We start from the raw sequence: 15,913 nt of genomic DNA on the forward strand, positions 1-15,913 counted from the left end.
ACAACCAGAGGGATGAGCATCCCCAGCTTTGGAGGGGGATCAACATCAGGGAGGTCTCCTAAACCTGCAGCACAGATCCCACCAAAGCCTCCATATCCCCACCAGGACCCCCACAGTGGGGGAAGCCCCTCCTGGGCACCGTGGCACAGGTTGAGGTCCAGCCCCAGGAGGCAGGCAACACCTTCCTCTCCTGCCAAAGCTTTATTTACACCGCTGCTGCCACGCAGCTCTGCACAAAACCAGGGAGAAATAGCACCCAGGAGGTGCCTTTGAGCCCAGAGGGGAGCAGAGGATGGGTGTGGAGAGGCAGGAGCTTAGGACTCGCCAGCCTCAAACATCTTCTTCCTGCCCTCCATGCCAGACTTCTCCTCGATGTTCTTCCTCCAGTCACCCACGTCACGGAGGTCCTTCTCCTGGAGGAGGGATGGGTGTGTGGGTGAGAGCGGTGCCCCACAGGGTGAGAACCCACCCTTCACCTGTCCACCCACCCTGTGGCATCTAGAAGACCCCCATTCCACTCACACCATCCACCTTTTGGGGGCTGCACCTCCCGTTTTCCATACCAGGGGTAGCAGAGGTAGGAGGGGAGAAATACCAAGCAGCAAGAAGAGCGTGGAGAAAGGTCTATCACGCAGGGAGGCAGGAGACTCAGCACAAAACATGGGGGCCAGCTCCTGTGTGGGCCCAGAGGAGAGGGGAGGAGTACCTTCTCAGTGTCCTCCTTCTTGACTTGCTTCAGGTTGGCTCGGAGGTCCATGCAGACCTTGTGCTTGGAGCCCAGCAGGGCCCGCAGCATGGCATCAGCGGACATCCGCACCCGCCGCAGCGGTGGCCTCTTGAACTTGCCCCTCAGGTCAAAGAGCTTCTGGCTCAAGTCTTCCAGCTGCAAGGGGGATAAAAAAACGAGGGGAGGGGGAGAAAGAGTGGGGTGTGAGTTCAGTGAGGGGGACCCTAGCAGCGGGGGGTAGGTGCTGCAGCCTGAAGGGGGAGCTTTAGCCTAGTCCCTGACTGCGGAGGAGCGAAATAAATGAGGGTGGGATGCAAAAGGGCAACAGTGATGAGGGCTGTAGAATGCATTGGGTTGCTAAGGGGAACAGAGAGCAGAGGCATGAACAGCTCCTGCTCTCTTTTCTTCTCCTCTCACTTCTGCTTGCAACTTTCTTCTGTGCCCTTGCCTCTGTTTTGACTACACTGTGGGGTAACAGAGAGGAGGAAGGGAGATGGGGAGGAAGTGAACAGCTCCCCTAGGTCCATCCAGGGGGTTCTGAGGAGCTTCTGTGTTGTTCATAAATTGTGAATACATCTAGGTTGCACACCCATTGTATATCTGGTATGTAGTCACTGCATTTCCTATGTCTAGACTGCAGTTTGCTTGAGCTTCATTTGCTTCCATCCCCAACCGAGCTGGTCTGGCAATTTATTTTGGGGGTAATTCTTTCCAATTAATTGTGGGGGGAAGGTAATTTCAACCCACCACAGCAGGCTGGAGACTCCTCTAAAGGATGGCTCCTGAGGAAACTCACCTCCTTGTTTGTCTTCTGCAGCTTCACCTCTGTGTCATACCTCTCCTCATCCACTGCCTCTATCTTGGCATGAAGCTTTTTGCACAGCTCCTGGGAGGAGAAGCAAAGAGGGATGGTGACTGCTAGGACCCACACATGTGATTCCTTTCTCCTCACTGCTCTGGCTCTGAAAGATCTCAGTCCAGATGAGCAGATAGGGTGATAACCAGGTGGAAAAGGGTGGGTCTCCCTGCTATTGGCCTCATGCAAGTGCTGCCTCAACACATTGCTAGAAATGAAGTCTTCCTACCAGCCAGACCCCTTCTTTTGCTTTGTTTTGTTTTGTTTTTTTTGCAGAGTGACCCCAGCTGCCTCCCAGCCCAGTTCCACATCCAGCCAGCTCCAGGTGAGAAGGTGGTCAAGATGGGAAAGCCAATCTAGATCCTCTGGGCTGACTGATGGAACCAAATCCTTTCTGTGAAATGGTTCAAGAAGCCTTTACCTGAAGTTCCTGCATGGATCCTGGGAGGGACAGAGGAGGACAATGCTCTGCCAGGTAGTTTTGCTTTTCCACTTCTTTAGCAGCTGCTTCTTTCTCTATTTCAGTGACAGCAAGCTGGAGCATAGCACTCTGGAAAGGCAGCAGGACAATGGTCAGCATGGGGTGGAGGCAAGGAGGGTGAGGTGATCAGCAAAGGAGGGAGAGCCCTGATAGAGAGGCAGCTCGTGGAGCTCCCCATCAGTACCAGCAGCTCCAAGCAAGGACATTGGTGAGCAGCCAGTAAGGAGTGTGGGGTGCAGGGCCTCCACGTTGTGCATTGTGGCCTCTTCTAGGAGGGAGAGTGCCAAGAGCTGGCTGGCTCAGGACGTAGCTCACCCAGCCCCAGGCAGTGCCACGTACCTTCAGGTGCTGCCGGCGGGCAGTGGCTGCCCTCCTCTTTTTCTGCAAGTGGGAGGAACCAGAGAAAAGCAGGTTAGTGGGTGCCCATTCCCCTTCCTTCCTCCTTCTCCATGCAGCCCCACAGCCCACCAAGGGCCTGCAGCCCTGCCAGGGAGCTGGCTCCAGCCAGGATGGATGGCTTGACACACTGTTGGTCCCCAAAGCAGCGGCACTCAAAGCTCCCTGGCTGGACCCAGCTTTGACAACCTCCAGCAGCTAAAACCTACCAAGTGCCTCAGCAGAAGATGATGAGTGTGATGGACTTGGAATCATAGAATTGTTTTGGTTGGAAGAGATCTTCAAGACTCATCAAGGCCAGCTTGAAGATGTGCATATAAAATATAACTTCCCAAGTGGCTCCTTGGCACTTTTAGCCTTTTCTCTGCTTGCCTCTTCACTCAGACTTTTGTTCTGCTTTGCACTCAAGCTAATGGCCCCAAAGTCCCTGGGCACTGAGGAGTTGTGAGGAGGCTTTTGGGGTGGTCTATAGCACACCCAGTGAGATGGACAGCCAGGAAGGTGAAAACATGAAGACTGTGTAGTTTCCTGCAGCTGAAAAGACCCAGCACAGGTCTGAAGGAGGTTCCTCACAGCTGGAGAACAGACATGAACAGTCTGCAGGCTGTTCTGGCCAGGAGAGGTGGAGAGCCACCTCTTGCAAGATGCAAGGCAGATGAGAAAGACCAAACCTGCTGCTCTGTACCTATGATGAGCTGGAACAGCAGTGACAAGTCTCCTACTGAGTAAAGAAGCCACAACTTCCAGGTGCTGCTGCACTACTGCTGGTTCTTTGGTGTTACACCCAGCAGACCAAGCAAGACTGAGTGTGGCTGGTGCTGGGGAAGCACACCCTGACTTCTGACAGGCCATGGGGAGGGGGGGGAAGCAGAAAGCAGGTTTTGGGTGTGAGACTGTGCTGCACAGAGGAGGAAGTGGATAAGGATCTGCAGAGCAGAATGCAGCAAAATCAGACGTGCTTTGCTTATGCAAATGGTCCTAAGGATCTTCTGATGGGGCTGGAGGGCTCTGCAGAGGAAAGGCAACCAGCTGGGGGGTGCAGAGCACCATTAACCAGAAGGATTTGCTCCTATGCAGCCAGGCATGGGCTACCACCCAGGAGATCCCTTGAGCATTGTTAGCCCAAGGCTTTTTCTCCATCTGAACACTGGTGCCCCAGTAGAGTGCCCTGACAGCCTTTCCTGGGGGCACGGTTTGAGGGGGCAATAAAGGCACCTGTGGGACATCAGCACCAGACTGTGGAGCTTCCACATGTCCCTGAAATCCTCTTTTCTCTCAGTGAGGACAAGCTGGAGCTCGTAGTGTTTTGGACATATGGGGAGATGCCAAGCAGAGATGAAGGATGGAGCAGCTTGCTGAGAGGAAATGGAGTGGCAAAGCCACACACAACCCTCCCACACCTTCCCCTTGCACTTCCTCAGCCAACCCCCTAGGCACTGAGCCCAGCCCTGCTTCAGGGACAACTTGCTAGGGATTCAACCTCCACCCTGCTGATGCTCCCCTGGATCCAGGTTCTCCCCGGATCGCCTTTGAGGAGCGATTTGGCAGTGCTCAGAGGGCAGGAAACAAGGGGCCAGGTGTGGGGAAGGACGAGATGATGCTGAGTGGTTGGTGGGTGACAGAAGAGGAGCTGCTCTGGACCACCGCCTTCCCAGCACCATCTCGTGGCTGGCTGGGGAAGCGGGAAAGGAAAGAAAAAAAAAAAAATCTCCCTCCAAGCCGGGAGGCATAAAAGACCTTCCTAAGGGATTGTTTCCCTCTCCTTCCCATCTTTACCAGGAGGTGTCAGCAACAAAGCCTCGCCACGAACCATTCTTCCTGCCCCTCCTCAAGACAGCCTTCCCTGAAGGAGGACTGAGGAAGCCAGGACTGACGCCATGAGCAGCATGGAAGAAAAACCCCAGTGAGACACTTACCTCATCACTGGTCAGGAGGAGCAGGTGGGCAAGGAAAGGAAGGAAGAGAAAGGGGAGAAAAAGGCAATTAGCAATCCTCCTTGGGAACAAGCATCCAAAGTTGGTGGGTGAGCAACAGGGGTTACAGAGGCAGAAAAATGGGAACTTACTCAGACATCTTGCTTTAGATGGGTTGTGAACCTGCAAAGGAAAAGCAAATGAAAACACCATTACTCATGCTGGTGGGGACTTTCTTGGGTTAAAAAAAAAAAAAAAAAAAAAAGTAAGATTCCTCTAGAAAACAAAAATTAAAAGAGGAACAGGTTTGCTCTTATTGCCCAGCTTCTCCAAATTTTCATCATGTAGGGAACCAGGCTGCAGGTTGTACACTGTGTGTCTACTCACAGCCACACAAACCTCAGCACTGGAGGACCTCTGGACAGGCCCAAAGGGTGATGAGCCAGGAAAAGGAAGGTTTGGGGCAGTAATTCCTGCAGGTATGGCTCTTATCTGACCCCCAGTAGATCTGTAGCAGTAATTCCTGCAGGCATGGCTCTTATCTGACCCCCAGTAGATCTGTGGCAGTAATTCCTGCTGCTAGCATCTCCTGTGTGACTATCAAAAAAACATTTTATGCAATAAAGGAAGAAAAGGAAACAGCTGGTTTGAGTTTACTGCTTCATTTTGCCAAGCAGCCTTGAAGTGCCTCAAGCTTGAGGTAGGCTTCATGAACAAGAAGTGCCCCAAAGCCTGTGGAGGGTTGGCATTGACCCCAGGTGACAAGGAAGGACCTCAGAGGGTTTCTTTTTGCAGATGGTGTAGAATGGGGTTGAAAGTTGAGTGGGTGAAGGCACAGAGCTTCCCCACACACCTCCTTGTGTTTCAGTGGCAACTGGACAGGTAGCAGGCAGTGAGTCAGGGCAGAGATGCAAAAGCATCTTTGTTCCACTGTAAATGATTGCCCTGGAAAGAGAATTTGACTTTGCTAGCCAAGCAACACCTCCTGCTCCCATCTCCTAAAGGAAGGATGCAGGAGCCTTGGGCAAGCCCAAGCTAAGCTCTTCCTCTGCAGGGCAGGCAAGCCCCCAGAGTGCAGCCCTCTGCAGCCCGGAGAGGCTCTGTTGGGAGGTGAAGTGTTAACAGGGGCTCAATGCCCGAGGCAGGAGGTACAGCTCGCAGGGCCAAGGAAACTTTATCCTGGAAAATGTGCGGGCCCATCACATTACTTTTGGGAGGAAGAGGGAGAGGGGGGGAGGGAGGAGAAGTGCTTCTAAAAATGGCCAGGGAGCCGCAGAAGGAGCTGCAGCTGTCTCCTCAGCCTTTCCCTGCTGCCAGCCCCCGTGACTCAGTGAGGTCAGGGCGATGGGAAGCAAAAGGCACCGCAGGTGGCCGGGCTGCAGCTGAGGGCCGTGGTGGCCGAGGAACGCCGGCTCTATTTTTATTCCCATCCCTGCCCCACGCCTGCAGGCACCGCGGCGGTGCCAGCCGTGCCGAGGAAGCCAAGGGACGACGCCAGGCTGGGGCTCGCTGCCTCCAGTGCGGGCTTTAAATCGCTTCTCCTAGCGGAGGATGCTGTAAATGTGGATGTTGGTCCCTGTCTGAGGGTGTTTCGAGGGGAGGGAAGGCGCTGCAAGGAGCTGGAGGGAGGGGCGTGAGGAGGGAGCATCACTGAGGTACCGCAGGCAAGGACCCCGCAGCCCAGGGTCCTGGGGAGGTTAGCGTTAGGCAGCCAGCAGCTCTGCTTGCCCTCACACCTCAAGCTGCAGAGCAGAGCCACCAAGGGAGGGAAAAGCATGAACTCAGAGAGGAAGAAGGTCGATGGAAAAGACCAGAGGGAGACTTTCTGGTGCACAGAGCCTCTCCAGCAGGCAAAGGATGGAGAAGGTTTTATTAGCAGCCTCGTTTCTCCCAGCAGGTCACTCCCACGAGGTATTTATCTCCCTAAACCTCAAGTGAGTGACTCTGCTTCCTCCTCACCCCCCTAAAAGCAAGCTGGGTCATTAAGAGACATGCAAAAGGGCTCACCCAAGTCTGGAGGAGGAAAAGCAGAGTCCCTCTGGACGGACAGGACAGACTGGCGAGCTGCAGGCAGCTGGCTGAGTAAGGAGGTATAAAAGGGCTTCTCGGGTGGCTGGGCAGAAAATCCACCTTCTCTTTAAGGGCATGGAGACCTTCTCAGACCAATGATGTGCAAGAGTCCCCTGTGCACCTCCCTTGGCTGGGGCAGGCCAGGCAGGCAGCCCCAGAGCAGAGGGCAGCCACCAGGGATGAAGGGGTGGGGAGGGGGAGGATAACTTCTAGCCATGGGGTGGGTGAGTGGAGCCACCCTGGAGGAGCTGGAGAAGTGCTTTTCCTTGGGAGAGCCTTCCTCTCCCTCTTCCTCCCACCAAGAAGCCACACTAGATGTGGCTTCAAGGTCATGGGGAGCCCAGGTTCCATGCACACAGTCATCCATCTGCAATAAAGTGTCCCCTTGAGGACACAGAATGGCTTCTCCATTGAGAAGGGCACAGTTCCATAAGCCTCCAATGGCTTGGGAGCTGCTCTGTCCTTCAGGAATGAAGAGGAGAAAGAGGCTGCACCCCACAATCCACCTGAGCCATCCATCACTAGCATGCTCTGTTACCTCACTTACCCCCACAGGAAGCATCTGCAGCACCTTCCTGAGTGAAACCTTTCCACACAACCAAGGGGTGTTATGAACCAGTCCTGCAGAACCACTGCAGGCAGCCCCAAGGCTGGGCAGAGGCAGCAGATCCCCAGGAGCAGCCCCACATCACCAGCAAGAAAGGTCACCCCCCACCATGGGATCACCCAGCAGCAGATCTCCATGGAGCTGAAGGAGAAGCAGGTGAAAATGTAGCTGGAAATACTCTCCAGCCTTGGTCACAGCCCATGGAGTGTGTGTGTGTGTAGGGGATCCCCATGGAGACAGGAGACCAAACAGCTCCTGCCCTCCTCCCCCAGCCCAGGCTCTGCCTCCCCTTGCAGCTGGAGCTTTTTAGGCTGGTTCAGAGCCTGTGAGGACAGGATGGGAAAGTCAGGGTTGTTCAGCCTGGAGAACAGAAGGATCCAGGGAGACCTTCTGCTGGCCTTTCAGGACTTAAAGGGACTGAGAAGAAAGCTGGGGACAGACTTTTGAGCAGGGCCTGTTGTGATAGGCCAAGGGGTGATGGTTTGAAACTAAAAGAGGGAGATTCAGACTGAAGAGAAGGAAGAAATGTTTGACACTGGGGGTGATGAGACCCTGGCTCAGGTTGCCCAGAGAGCTAGGGGGTGCCCCATCCCTGGAACCATTCCAGGTCAGGTGGTTTGGGGCTCTGAGCAAGTTGCTCTAGTTGCAGATGTCCCTGCTGACTGCAGGGGGGTTGGACTAGATGAGCCTTCCCACCCAACCCAGTCTGGGACTCTATTCTATGGATGTTTTCCAGGCACCACTGAGATGTTGTATGAGCTCCAATGGAGTCAGTGCTCTTCAGCTCCAGGCAGACCTAGAAAACACAGAGGTTAAACTTCACAGCTTCTGCCCTCAAGAGCATCCCTCACTGAGGAAGGGTCATTGGTGGAGGCATCACTGCACCCAGCATCCATCTGCCATCCCTGCAGAGGTTTTGGCAGGAGGAATGTCTGCCTGTCCCAGCCAGAGGCAGCTTCTCAGGGAATGAAACACCCAGAGACCAAAGCAAGCACGTGTGCAGACAGAGGCCCCCCTCAACAGCCAGCAGCTGAAGTCACCCCTCAGGGACAGCTTAGCCACCACACTTCTCCTCTCAGTGCCAACTCCATCAGCCATGTTTTACTCTAGACTTAAACTGACTCTTTGGTTTTCTTTCCAAAGTCTCTACAACCATTTTCCTTAGCTCCCTATACACCTACACACATTCTGGCCACCACTGGCCTCCAGAGAGTAGCTCAGCTCTTGGTGGAGGAATCAATCAATAATGGAGAAGTTCCCCACACCCAGGGAATTTCCTTCAGACCTGTGAAATGAAGGAAGGAGGAGCAGCTGAGGGAGCTGGGGTTGTTCAGCCTGGAGAAGAGGAGGCTAAGTGGAGACCTTATTGCTCTCTACAACTCCTGAAAAGATGTGGGAGCCAGGTGGGATTTGGTCTCTTCTCCCAAGTAATAAGTGACAGGACAAGAGGAAATGGCCTCAAGTTGTGCCAGGGGAGGTTTGGGTTGGATATTAGATGAAACTTCCTCACTGAAAAGGTTCTCCATGGAGCCACCAGCCCAGAGCCACCACACACAGGGCAGCCAAGGAGGCTGTGAAGACTCTGGGTGGAGATTAATGACCTGAGCTTAAGCATGAGGAGCTGCTGCCTCTGCTGCCTGATCAACCTTCCCCAGGCTTCCCCCTGCCTGGCAGCAGGGCAGAAAGGAGAGGGAGCCTTGGAGATGGCTGTGACAAGTGGAGGGTGGCTTCTGCTGGGCAAACAGCATCTGCTGCTGGCTGCTAATGAGAGGGAGGAGGAGAGCAGTCACCTGGGAAAGGCTTCTCAGGGCATGCTGTGGAGCCTCCACTTTTCTCCCTCTGCTCAGCACTGGAGAGGCCACAGCTCAGGGACTGGCTTCAGTTTGGGGACCCTCACTGCAAGGAGGACAGCAGGGGGCTGCAGCAGGTCCAGAGGAGGACAGCAAAGCTGGGGAAGGGTCTGGGGAACAGGGCTGCTGAGGAGCAGCTGAGGGAACTGAGGTTGTTGAGCCTGGAGAAAAGGAGGCTGAGGGGAGACCTTCTGGCTCTCTATAACTCCCTGAAAGGAGGTTGGAGCTAGGTGGGAGTTGATCTCTTCTTTCTAATAACAGGTGATAGGATGAGAGGAAATGGCCTCAAGTTGCACCAGGGGAGGGTTAGGTTAGGTATGAGAAGAAACTTCTTTACTGCAAGGCTTCTCAAAGACTGGCAGAGGCTGCCCAGGGAGGTGTTTGGATCCCCATCCCTGGAGGGGTTGAAAAGAGGCAAAGATGTGGTGCTGAGGGCCATGGCTTAGCCCCAGCCCTGGCAGAGTTAGAGAATGGTTGTACTGGGTGATCTTAAAGGGGACTTGCAACCAAAATAATTCTGTGATTCAGACTCAGCCTGAACAGGCAGAACACCTCTGGCTTGGATTTGGATTCCCCAAACCCATCAGCAGGTTGGTTTTGCTGTGAGGGATGCAGGGCCATGCAGGACCAGCAGGGTGTTCAGAGCAGCCATTGCTGGTTTGTGTGTGCTTGCTTTTTTCCATCCACCTTTTTCCAGTTCATGCCCTACCATGGCATGGCCCTTTCTCCATGGCCCCAGGCTGAGCTGGCATGCCCTGTGGAAAACCACCACCCCTGCCCAGGTCAGGTCCCTGCCCAGGTCTTCAGCAGCTGCCATGCCTGAGAGGTGATCCCTCTGGCATTCCCACCCAGCCTGCCCTGGGATAGCATTACTGCAGTGATCTGATCACAATCTTCTGGGTGTCTGCACGTCCTCAAAGCTTGCCAAAGACCAGGACAGGACCCAGAACTCGTCTGGAGAGCAGGCTGAGACATCTGTGTGCCCAGATGAGCATGGTTGCAACATGTACAAGAGGAAATGGCCTCAAGTTGTGCCAGGGGAGGTTTAGGTTAAACATGAGGAACAATTTCCTTCCCCAAAGGCTTGTCAAGCCGTGGAACAGGCTGCCCAGGTGGAGTGCCCATCCCTGGAGGGATGTAAAAGCCATGTAGGTGTAGTGCTGAGGGACGTGGTGGCAGTGCTGGGTTAGTGGTTGGACTGGATGCCCTTAAAGGTCTCTTCCAGCCCAAAGGATTTTATCACTCTCTGTCTCTCCTCTCAAGAAGCCTTTCAGACTCTCTCTGCCAAAATGAAGAAGCAGCAGGAGCATTGTTTTAGACCCTCAGCAGCCTCACCCACCTGCACCACACTGAGAGCCATGGGAGAAGACAGCTGCAAGAAGTCTCTGGAAGGACTTCTGGAGGCCCTTTGCAGTCAGCCCTGGGAAGGGAGGGGATGAGTTCAAACCAGGAAAGCTCAGCACCCAACTCCACCAAGCATCTTTCTGGAACACCCCCAATGCTCCTTTAATTCAGAGGGTACCCAAGACATGAATTGTTCCCCAAGGAGCCAGACCTGAGTTCAGCACTTGTGCAGAAGCCCAGGGGTGGTATGGAATGGGTGCCACCGAAGCTGTGAGGCCTTTGCAGGTCTAAAGATGTTCCTTGTCACATCCAGAGGAAAGCTGCCCACCAGCTTTTTACAACACTAAGGCCAAGAGCAGGAGCTGAGCTGCTTAGCTGGCAGCCTTCATGCCAAAATCCAGGCTCCCATGCCTAAGCTGCAAGTTAGTCAGGAGTTTAAGTGAGCTGGAACACAGCTGGGATGTGAGTTCAGAGGAAAATGCTCTCCATCCAAGGCAAAGCCAGAGGCCAGCTGGGCAAGAAGCCTCCACCTGAGCCAGCCACCTCCTTCCCAGGCAAGGAGTCCTTCAGTGGCTCTCCCAAAGGTGCCATTCTGCTCACCCTGAGTGAATAAGAGCTGATGCCCAACTCCCTTCCACAGAGGGCTGGCAGCTCCTAGGTAACTGCTCAGGCAGGGCCATCTGCAATGTCCTTATTTAAGGAGCAGGGTGATGAAACACTTGTTTGGAAACCTACCATCTTCCCAGACACTGCTCAGAGGATTTGAGACATGGGTTGGGTTGTTTGCAGGTCAGGGCTGTGTTCCAGCTCACTTAAACTCCTGACTAACTTGGTGCTTGTTTCTGCTCAAAGCCTGCAGCCAGTGCCCATGAGGGTTTCATCACCCCTGTGTGAAGTTAGCAAGGCTGGTTGAGCAATTCCCACCTTGTTGACATGCAACAAGTCATCACTGATGGGCACCTACACCAATCTTTTTTTGGGGGGGAGGCCAATTTTTGCCCAGCAACATGAAACCTGTGAAAGTTTTGTGTTTTTTTTGTCTCCCCTGGCTCCATCCTGATGACAGTTTAAGTATGATTTCAGGGGGGTTTTAGGTCTGCCCACAAAGTCCAAATGGAAGGAGCCACCATGGAGCATCTCCATGCACTCATTATCAATCCTGTTCCTCAGAGGAGGCTATCTGGGGCAGGAGGCTGCTACCCCCATGAGGGAATCCCTCCTCCTGTCCTGCCCATGGCATGCACCAGCATGTAAAGTGCTCCTAGAAATACCTCTGTGCCACCAGACTGATCCAGAAGCAAAACAAGCCCAGGCTGGGGCAGGAACAGTCCCAAGTGAAAGAGCCTCAGCATCAGTTGGGGCAGGAAAAAGGGAGCAGGAACATGGTGGGAAAGGACAGGAGAAAGGATAGGGAAAGGAGTAGGAATACAAGCAGGGATAAGGACAGGGCTCCTTGCCTCTCTCTGAGAAACTGGAAGTCACATCCCCAGCAGGTTCAGCTAAGGCAGAGGGGGAAGCAATCACCCCCAAAGGCAGCAGCTCACTATCCTACAGCCCCTTCTGGCTCCCCTCTGCCCAGCTCCTGCTCCTGGATTCAGCACAAAGCCCAAATCCTCTGCCTCCCATGAATCACCCCCAAGAGACCCCAGCACCTAAGTATGACCTCTTGTGGGCAACAAGCTCCCCAGGAGCCAGCAATGCTCCCTCATGGCCAAGAGGACCAATGGTCTCCTGCAAGGAATTAAGGAGAACATGGCCAGCAGCTCAAGAGAGGTTCTCCTCCCCCTCTACTCTGCTCTAGTGGAGTACTGGGTCCAGATCCAGCCTCCCCAGTTCAAGAGACAAAACTAGTGGAGAGAGTCCAGGGGAGGCTACAACGATGCTGAGGGAATTGGAGCATCTCTGTGAGGAGGAAAGGCTGAGAGCAGCTCTAGTGAGGAGCAGCTGAGAGAACTGAGCTGCTTCAGCCTGGAGAAAAGGAGGCTGAGGGGAGACCTTCTGCCTCCCTACACTCCCTGAAAGGAGGTTGGAGGCAGGTGGGGGTTGGTCTCTTCCCCCAAGGAAGAAGTGACAGGATAAGAGAAAATGGCCTCAGGTTGCACCAGGGGAGGTTTAAGTTGGATATCAGAAGAAACTCCTTCACTGATAGGGCTCTCAAAGACTGGAAGAGGCTCCCCAGGGAGGTGGTTGAATCCCCATCCCTGCAGGGGTTTGAAAGACACAGAGATGTGGTGCTGAGGGCCATGGCTTAGCACCAGCCTTGGTAGACTCCGAGAATGGCTGGACTCAATGACCTTAAAGCTCTTTTCCAACCAAAACAATTCTATGACTCCCTACATTTCCTCCTCCCCATTCCCCCTCCTTCCCAATCCCCAACCCACCCTCAAAACCACAAAGGATAAATCAAAAAAAAAAAAAAAAAAAGCTGCAAGCCTGCATCAAGACCCCACAAAATCCAGGAGCTGGAGCTTCAAGAAAGGAAGCCAAGCCTGGCAAGAGGACAGGTTTTGGCCCATCAAATCCCAAGCCCTAATGATGCTACTTAAGGAATATTTCTAAAAGCAGCAGGCTGGTTCCTGGGGAGAAGCAATTCCATCCTCTGCAGCTCTCCCAATCTGTGAGACCAGCCAAAAAAGAAAGGAAAAAAAAAAAAAAAAAAAAACAACACTAAAAAAATCTGTGGTTGGAGGAGAGCCAGCCCAGAGCCAGGCTGAATGATGAGAGTCCATAATCACTCCTGTCTCATGGCAGACTAAGGGTGACAAGCACAGGGAAGGCTCAGCCTGCTCCCACTGCAGCTCTCCTGCTTCAGTCCTCACCAGTGCAGGGTCAACCATCATAAAAACCACTGAAGAAGAGAATCATTTGCTTTGGGAGGGACTTCTGGAGGTCAGAAGCCTTGGGTCTGGGTGTAAGTAATTGAGATGATAGAGCTTACAAGCAAACAGCTCCATTTTCAGTGCTTTTTCTGGTCTCCTTTGAGTGCCCTCTGCCTGGCCCGAGCCCTGCTTTTCAACTTGCCATCAACCTGCACACTGCTGACCCAGTGCAGAGGGACAAACTCCTCACCCACCTCTCAGGCACCTTGCAGGCTGGCTCTGGATACCTGCTTTGCTCCTCTTGGTCCTTGCCTGAAGCAGAGGGACAAACTCCTCACCCACCTCTCAGGCACCTTGCAGGCTGGCTCTGGATACCTGCTTTGCTCCTCTTGCTCCTTGCCTGAAGCAGAGGGACAAACTCCTCACCCACCACTCGGGCACCTTGCAGGCTGGCTCTGGATATCTGATTTGCTCCTCTTAACCCAGGGACTGGTCCTCACCTGAAGCAGAGGGACAAACTCCTCACCTGAAGCAGAGGGACAAACTCCTCACCCACCTCTCAGCCACCTTGCAGGCTGCCTTTGGATACCTGATTTGCTCCTCTCAACCCATCAGCAAATCCTCCTTTGCTTTTGTGGTGCAGGATCACGCAAGGATTGCTTCCTACTTCTTAGAAAAAGCCACCTGGACCTCCCAGCATCCCCACACAGCTGCCAGCTGGCTCTGAGGCAACAAGAACAGGCTTTCACCACAGCTTTCTCTCCTCTCACATGCATACTTCATCTCCAGAAGAGGAAATCTGCACTGATGAGTCTCTAATGAGGCTACAAAGCAGAGGACAGAGAATCACAGACTGTTAGAGGCTGGAAGGGACTTCAAAAGACCATTGAGTCCAACCTCCCTGCCAAAGCAGGATCACCCAGGGCAGGTCACACAGGAACACGTCCAGGTGGGTTTGAATGTCTCCAGAGGAGACCCCACAACTTCTCTGGGCAGCCTGCTCCAGGGCTCTGGCACCCTCACAGTGAAAAAGTTTCTCCTTATGTTCCCTTGGCTCCTCCTCTGCTCCAGCTTGCACCCATTGCTCCTTGTCCTATCACTGGACATCACTGAGCAGAGCCTGGCTCCATCCTCCCTACACTCACCCTTTATCAACATGAAGGAAATTACCTCAGTCTGCTCTTCTCCAAGCTAAAGAGCCCCAGGTCCCTCAGCCTGTCCTCACAAGGGGTGAGACCCAGCTCAGAGCACAGACCCACCCTGCCCTCTAGATGCAGACTTGAGAATCCAGCACACACAAACCTCCTTCCAATTCTCTTCTTGTTGCATCTTCCACCAGGGAATCCTCCTGCTCTGGGCCCTCCAAGCACGCAAGGAGGATCAGGCAGGCACCTGGCCTTGGTGGATGAGGGGCAACCAGCTTTGCCTGGGACACAGGGAGGTGAAGTGGAGATGCTTGCACACCAGACAGGGGTGCTCACCTCCCCATGAGCAGGCTCCCAGCAGGCTGTGTTCACTTTGGGTGAAATAAGCCACAAAACAAACCCCAGTCCCACCAGCCCTGCTTCAGCTGGCTGCCAGCAGACATTAAGAGGGTCCTAGTGAGGAGGAGAGTGCTCAAAGCCCTGCTGGAAGAACACAAGGCAGATGGAGAAGGGAAAGCTGTGACAGAAGAAGAAAGCAGGCTCAGCAATGCATTAAAAACCAGGGCTGGGTAAAGATCATCCCCACCCACCTGCCTCTCCCTGCTGGGCAAACAAATGGGTTTGCTGAGGTCTGCTGTGCCAAGGCTCACCCCAGAGTCAGTCCAGCTGGGAGCTCATTCCCAAGGTCTCTGGCTTGCCACCAAAAAGCACCATGGGCTTCCTTCAGCAGGGACTGCACCCACTCAGGCTCTGAGCAGGGCCAAAGAGGGATGGGGGGATGCAGGCACTGGTATCAGGATGATGTTTCTCAAGGAGGTGTTGTCCCTGCACCTTCTTCAGCCACATCCACCATGGGGATAACACACAGGAAAACTCTGCAGTGAAACTCAAGGCCATGAACTGGAAAAAGGTGGATGGAAAAAAGCAAGCACACACAAACCAGCAATGGCTGCTCTGAACACCCTGCTGGTCCTGCATGGCCCTGCATCCCTCACAGCAAAACCAACCTGCTGATGGGTTTGGGGAATCCAAATCCAAGCCAGAGGTGTTCTGCCTGTTCAGGCTGAGTCTGAATTACAGAATTATTTTGGTTGCAAGTCCCCTTTAAGATCACCCAGTACAACCATTCTCTAACTCTGCCAGGGCTGGGGCTAAGCCATGGCCCTCAGCACCACATCTTTGCCTCTTTTCAACCCCTCCAGGGATGGGGATCCAAACACCTCCCTGGGCAGCCTCTGCCAGTCTTTGAGAAGCCTTGCAGTAAAGAAGTTTCTTCTCATACCTAACCTAACCCTCCCCTGGTGCAACTTGAGGCCATTTCCTCTCATCCTATCACCTGTTATTAGAAAGAAGAGATCAACTCCCACCTAGCTCCAACCTCCTTTCAGGGAGTTATAGAGAGCCAGAAGGTCTCCCCTCAGCCTCCTTTTCTCCAGGCTCAACAACCTCAGTTCCCTCAGCTGCTCCTCAGCAGCCCTGTTCCCCAGACCCTTCCCCAGCTTTGCTGTCCTCCTCTGGACCTGCTGCAGCCCCCTGCTGTCCTCCTTGCAGTGAGGGTCCCCAAACTGAAGCCAGTCCCTGAGCTGTGGCCTCTCCAGTGCTGAGCAGAGGGAGAAAAGTGGAGGCTCCACAGCATGCCCTGAGAAGCCTTTCCCAGGTGACTGCTCTCCTCCTCCCTCTCATTAGCAGCCAGCAGCAGATGCTG

General features: G+C 53.9%; 1 protein-coding gene across 1 annotated transcript; it reads right to left on the minus strand.

Moving 5' to 3' along the window:
- Positions 1–168: 168 nt before the first annotated feature.
- TNNI2 (troponin I2, fast skeletal type) lies at positions 169–8,148 on the minus strand. Its single transcript, XM_054390443.1, has 8 exons — positions 8,113–8,148; positions 6,381–6,447; positions 3,553–3,641; positions 2,404–2,445; positions 2,005–2,133; positions 1,524–1,613; positions 707–883; positions 169–413 (listed from the first exon to the last, which is right to left on the minus strand). Exons 1-8 carry the CDS (start codon positions 8,146–8,148, stop codon positions 315–317), a joined length of 729 nt encoding a protein of 242 aa, XP_054246418.1. The 3' UTR covers positions 169–314.
- Positions 8,149–15,913: the final 7,765 nt, after the last annotated feature.

This window comes from Indicator indicator, chromosome 21, assembly GCF_027791375.1.
Source record: "Indicator indicator isolate 239-I01 chromosome 21, UM_Iind_1.1, whole genome shotgun sequence".
NCBI lineage: Eukaryota > Metazoa > Chordata > Aves > Piciformes > Indicatoridae > Indicator > Indicator indicator.

What these genes read in the sequence shown, in the direction of transcription:
- TNNI2 (XM_054390443.1), bottom strand. Translation starts at nt 8,148, where the DNA reads ATGGCTGATGGAGTTGGCACTGAGAGGAGAAGTGTG. An exon ending in TTTTCCTCCTCCAGACTTGG is followed by an intron (nt 3,642 to 6,380) that starts GTGAGCCCTTTT and finishes CCGTGCCCCCAG; the next exon opens with GAAAGGCTGTCAGGGCACTC. An exon ending in GATCCATGCAGGAACTTCAG is followed by an intron (nt 1,614 to 2,004) that starts GTAAAGGCTTCT and finishes TTCTCCTCCCAG; the next exon opens with GAGCTGTGCAAAAAGCTTCA.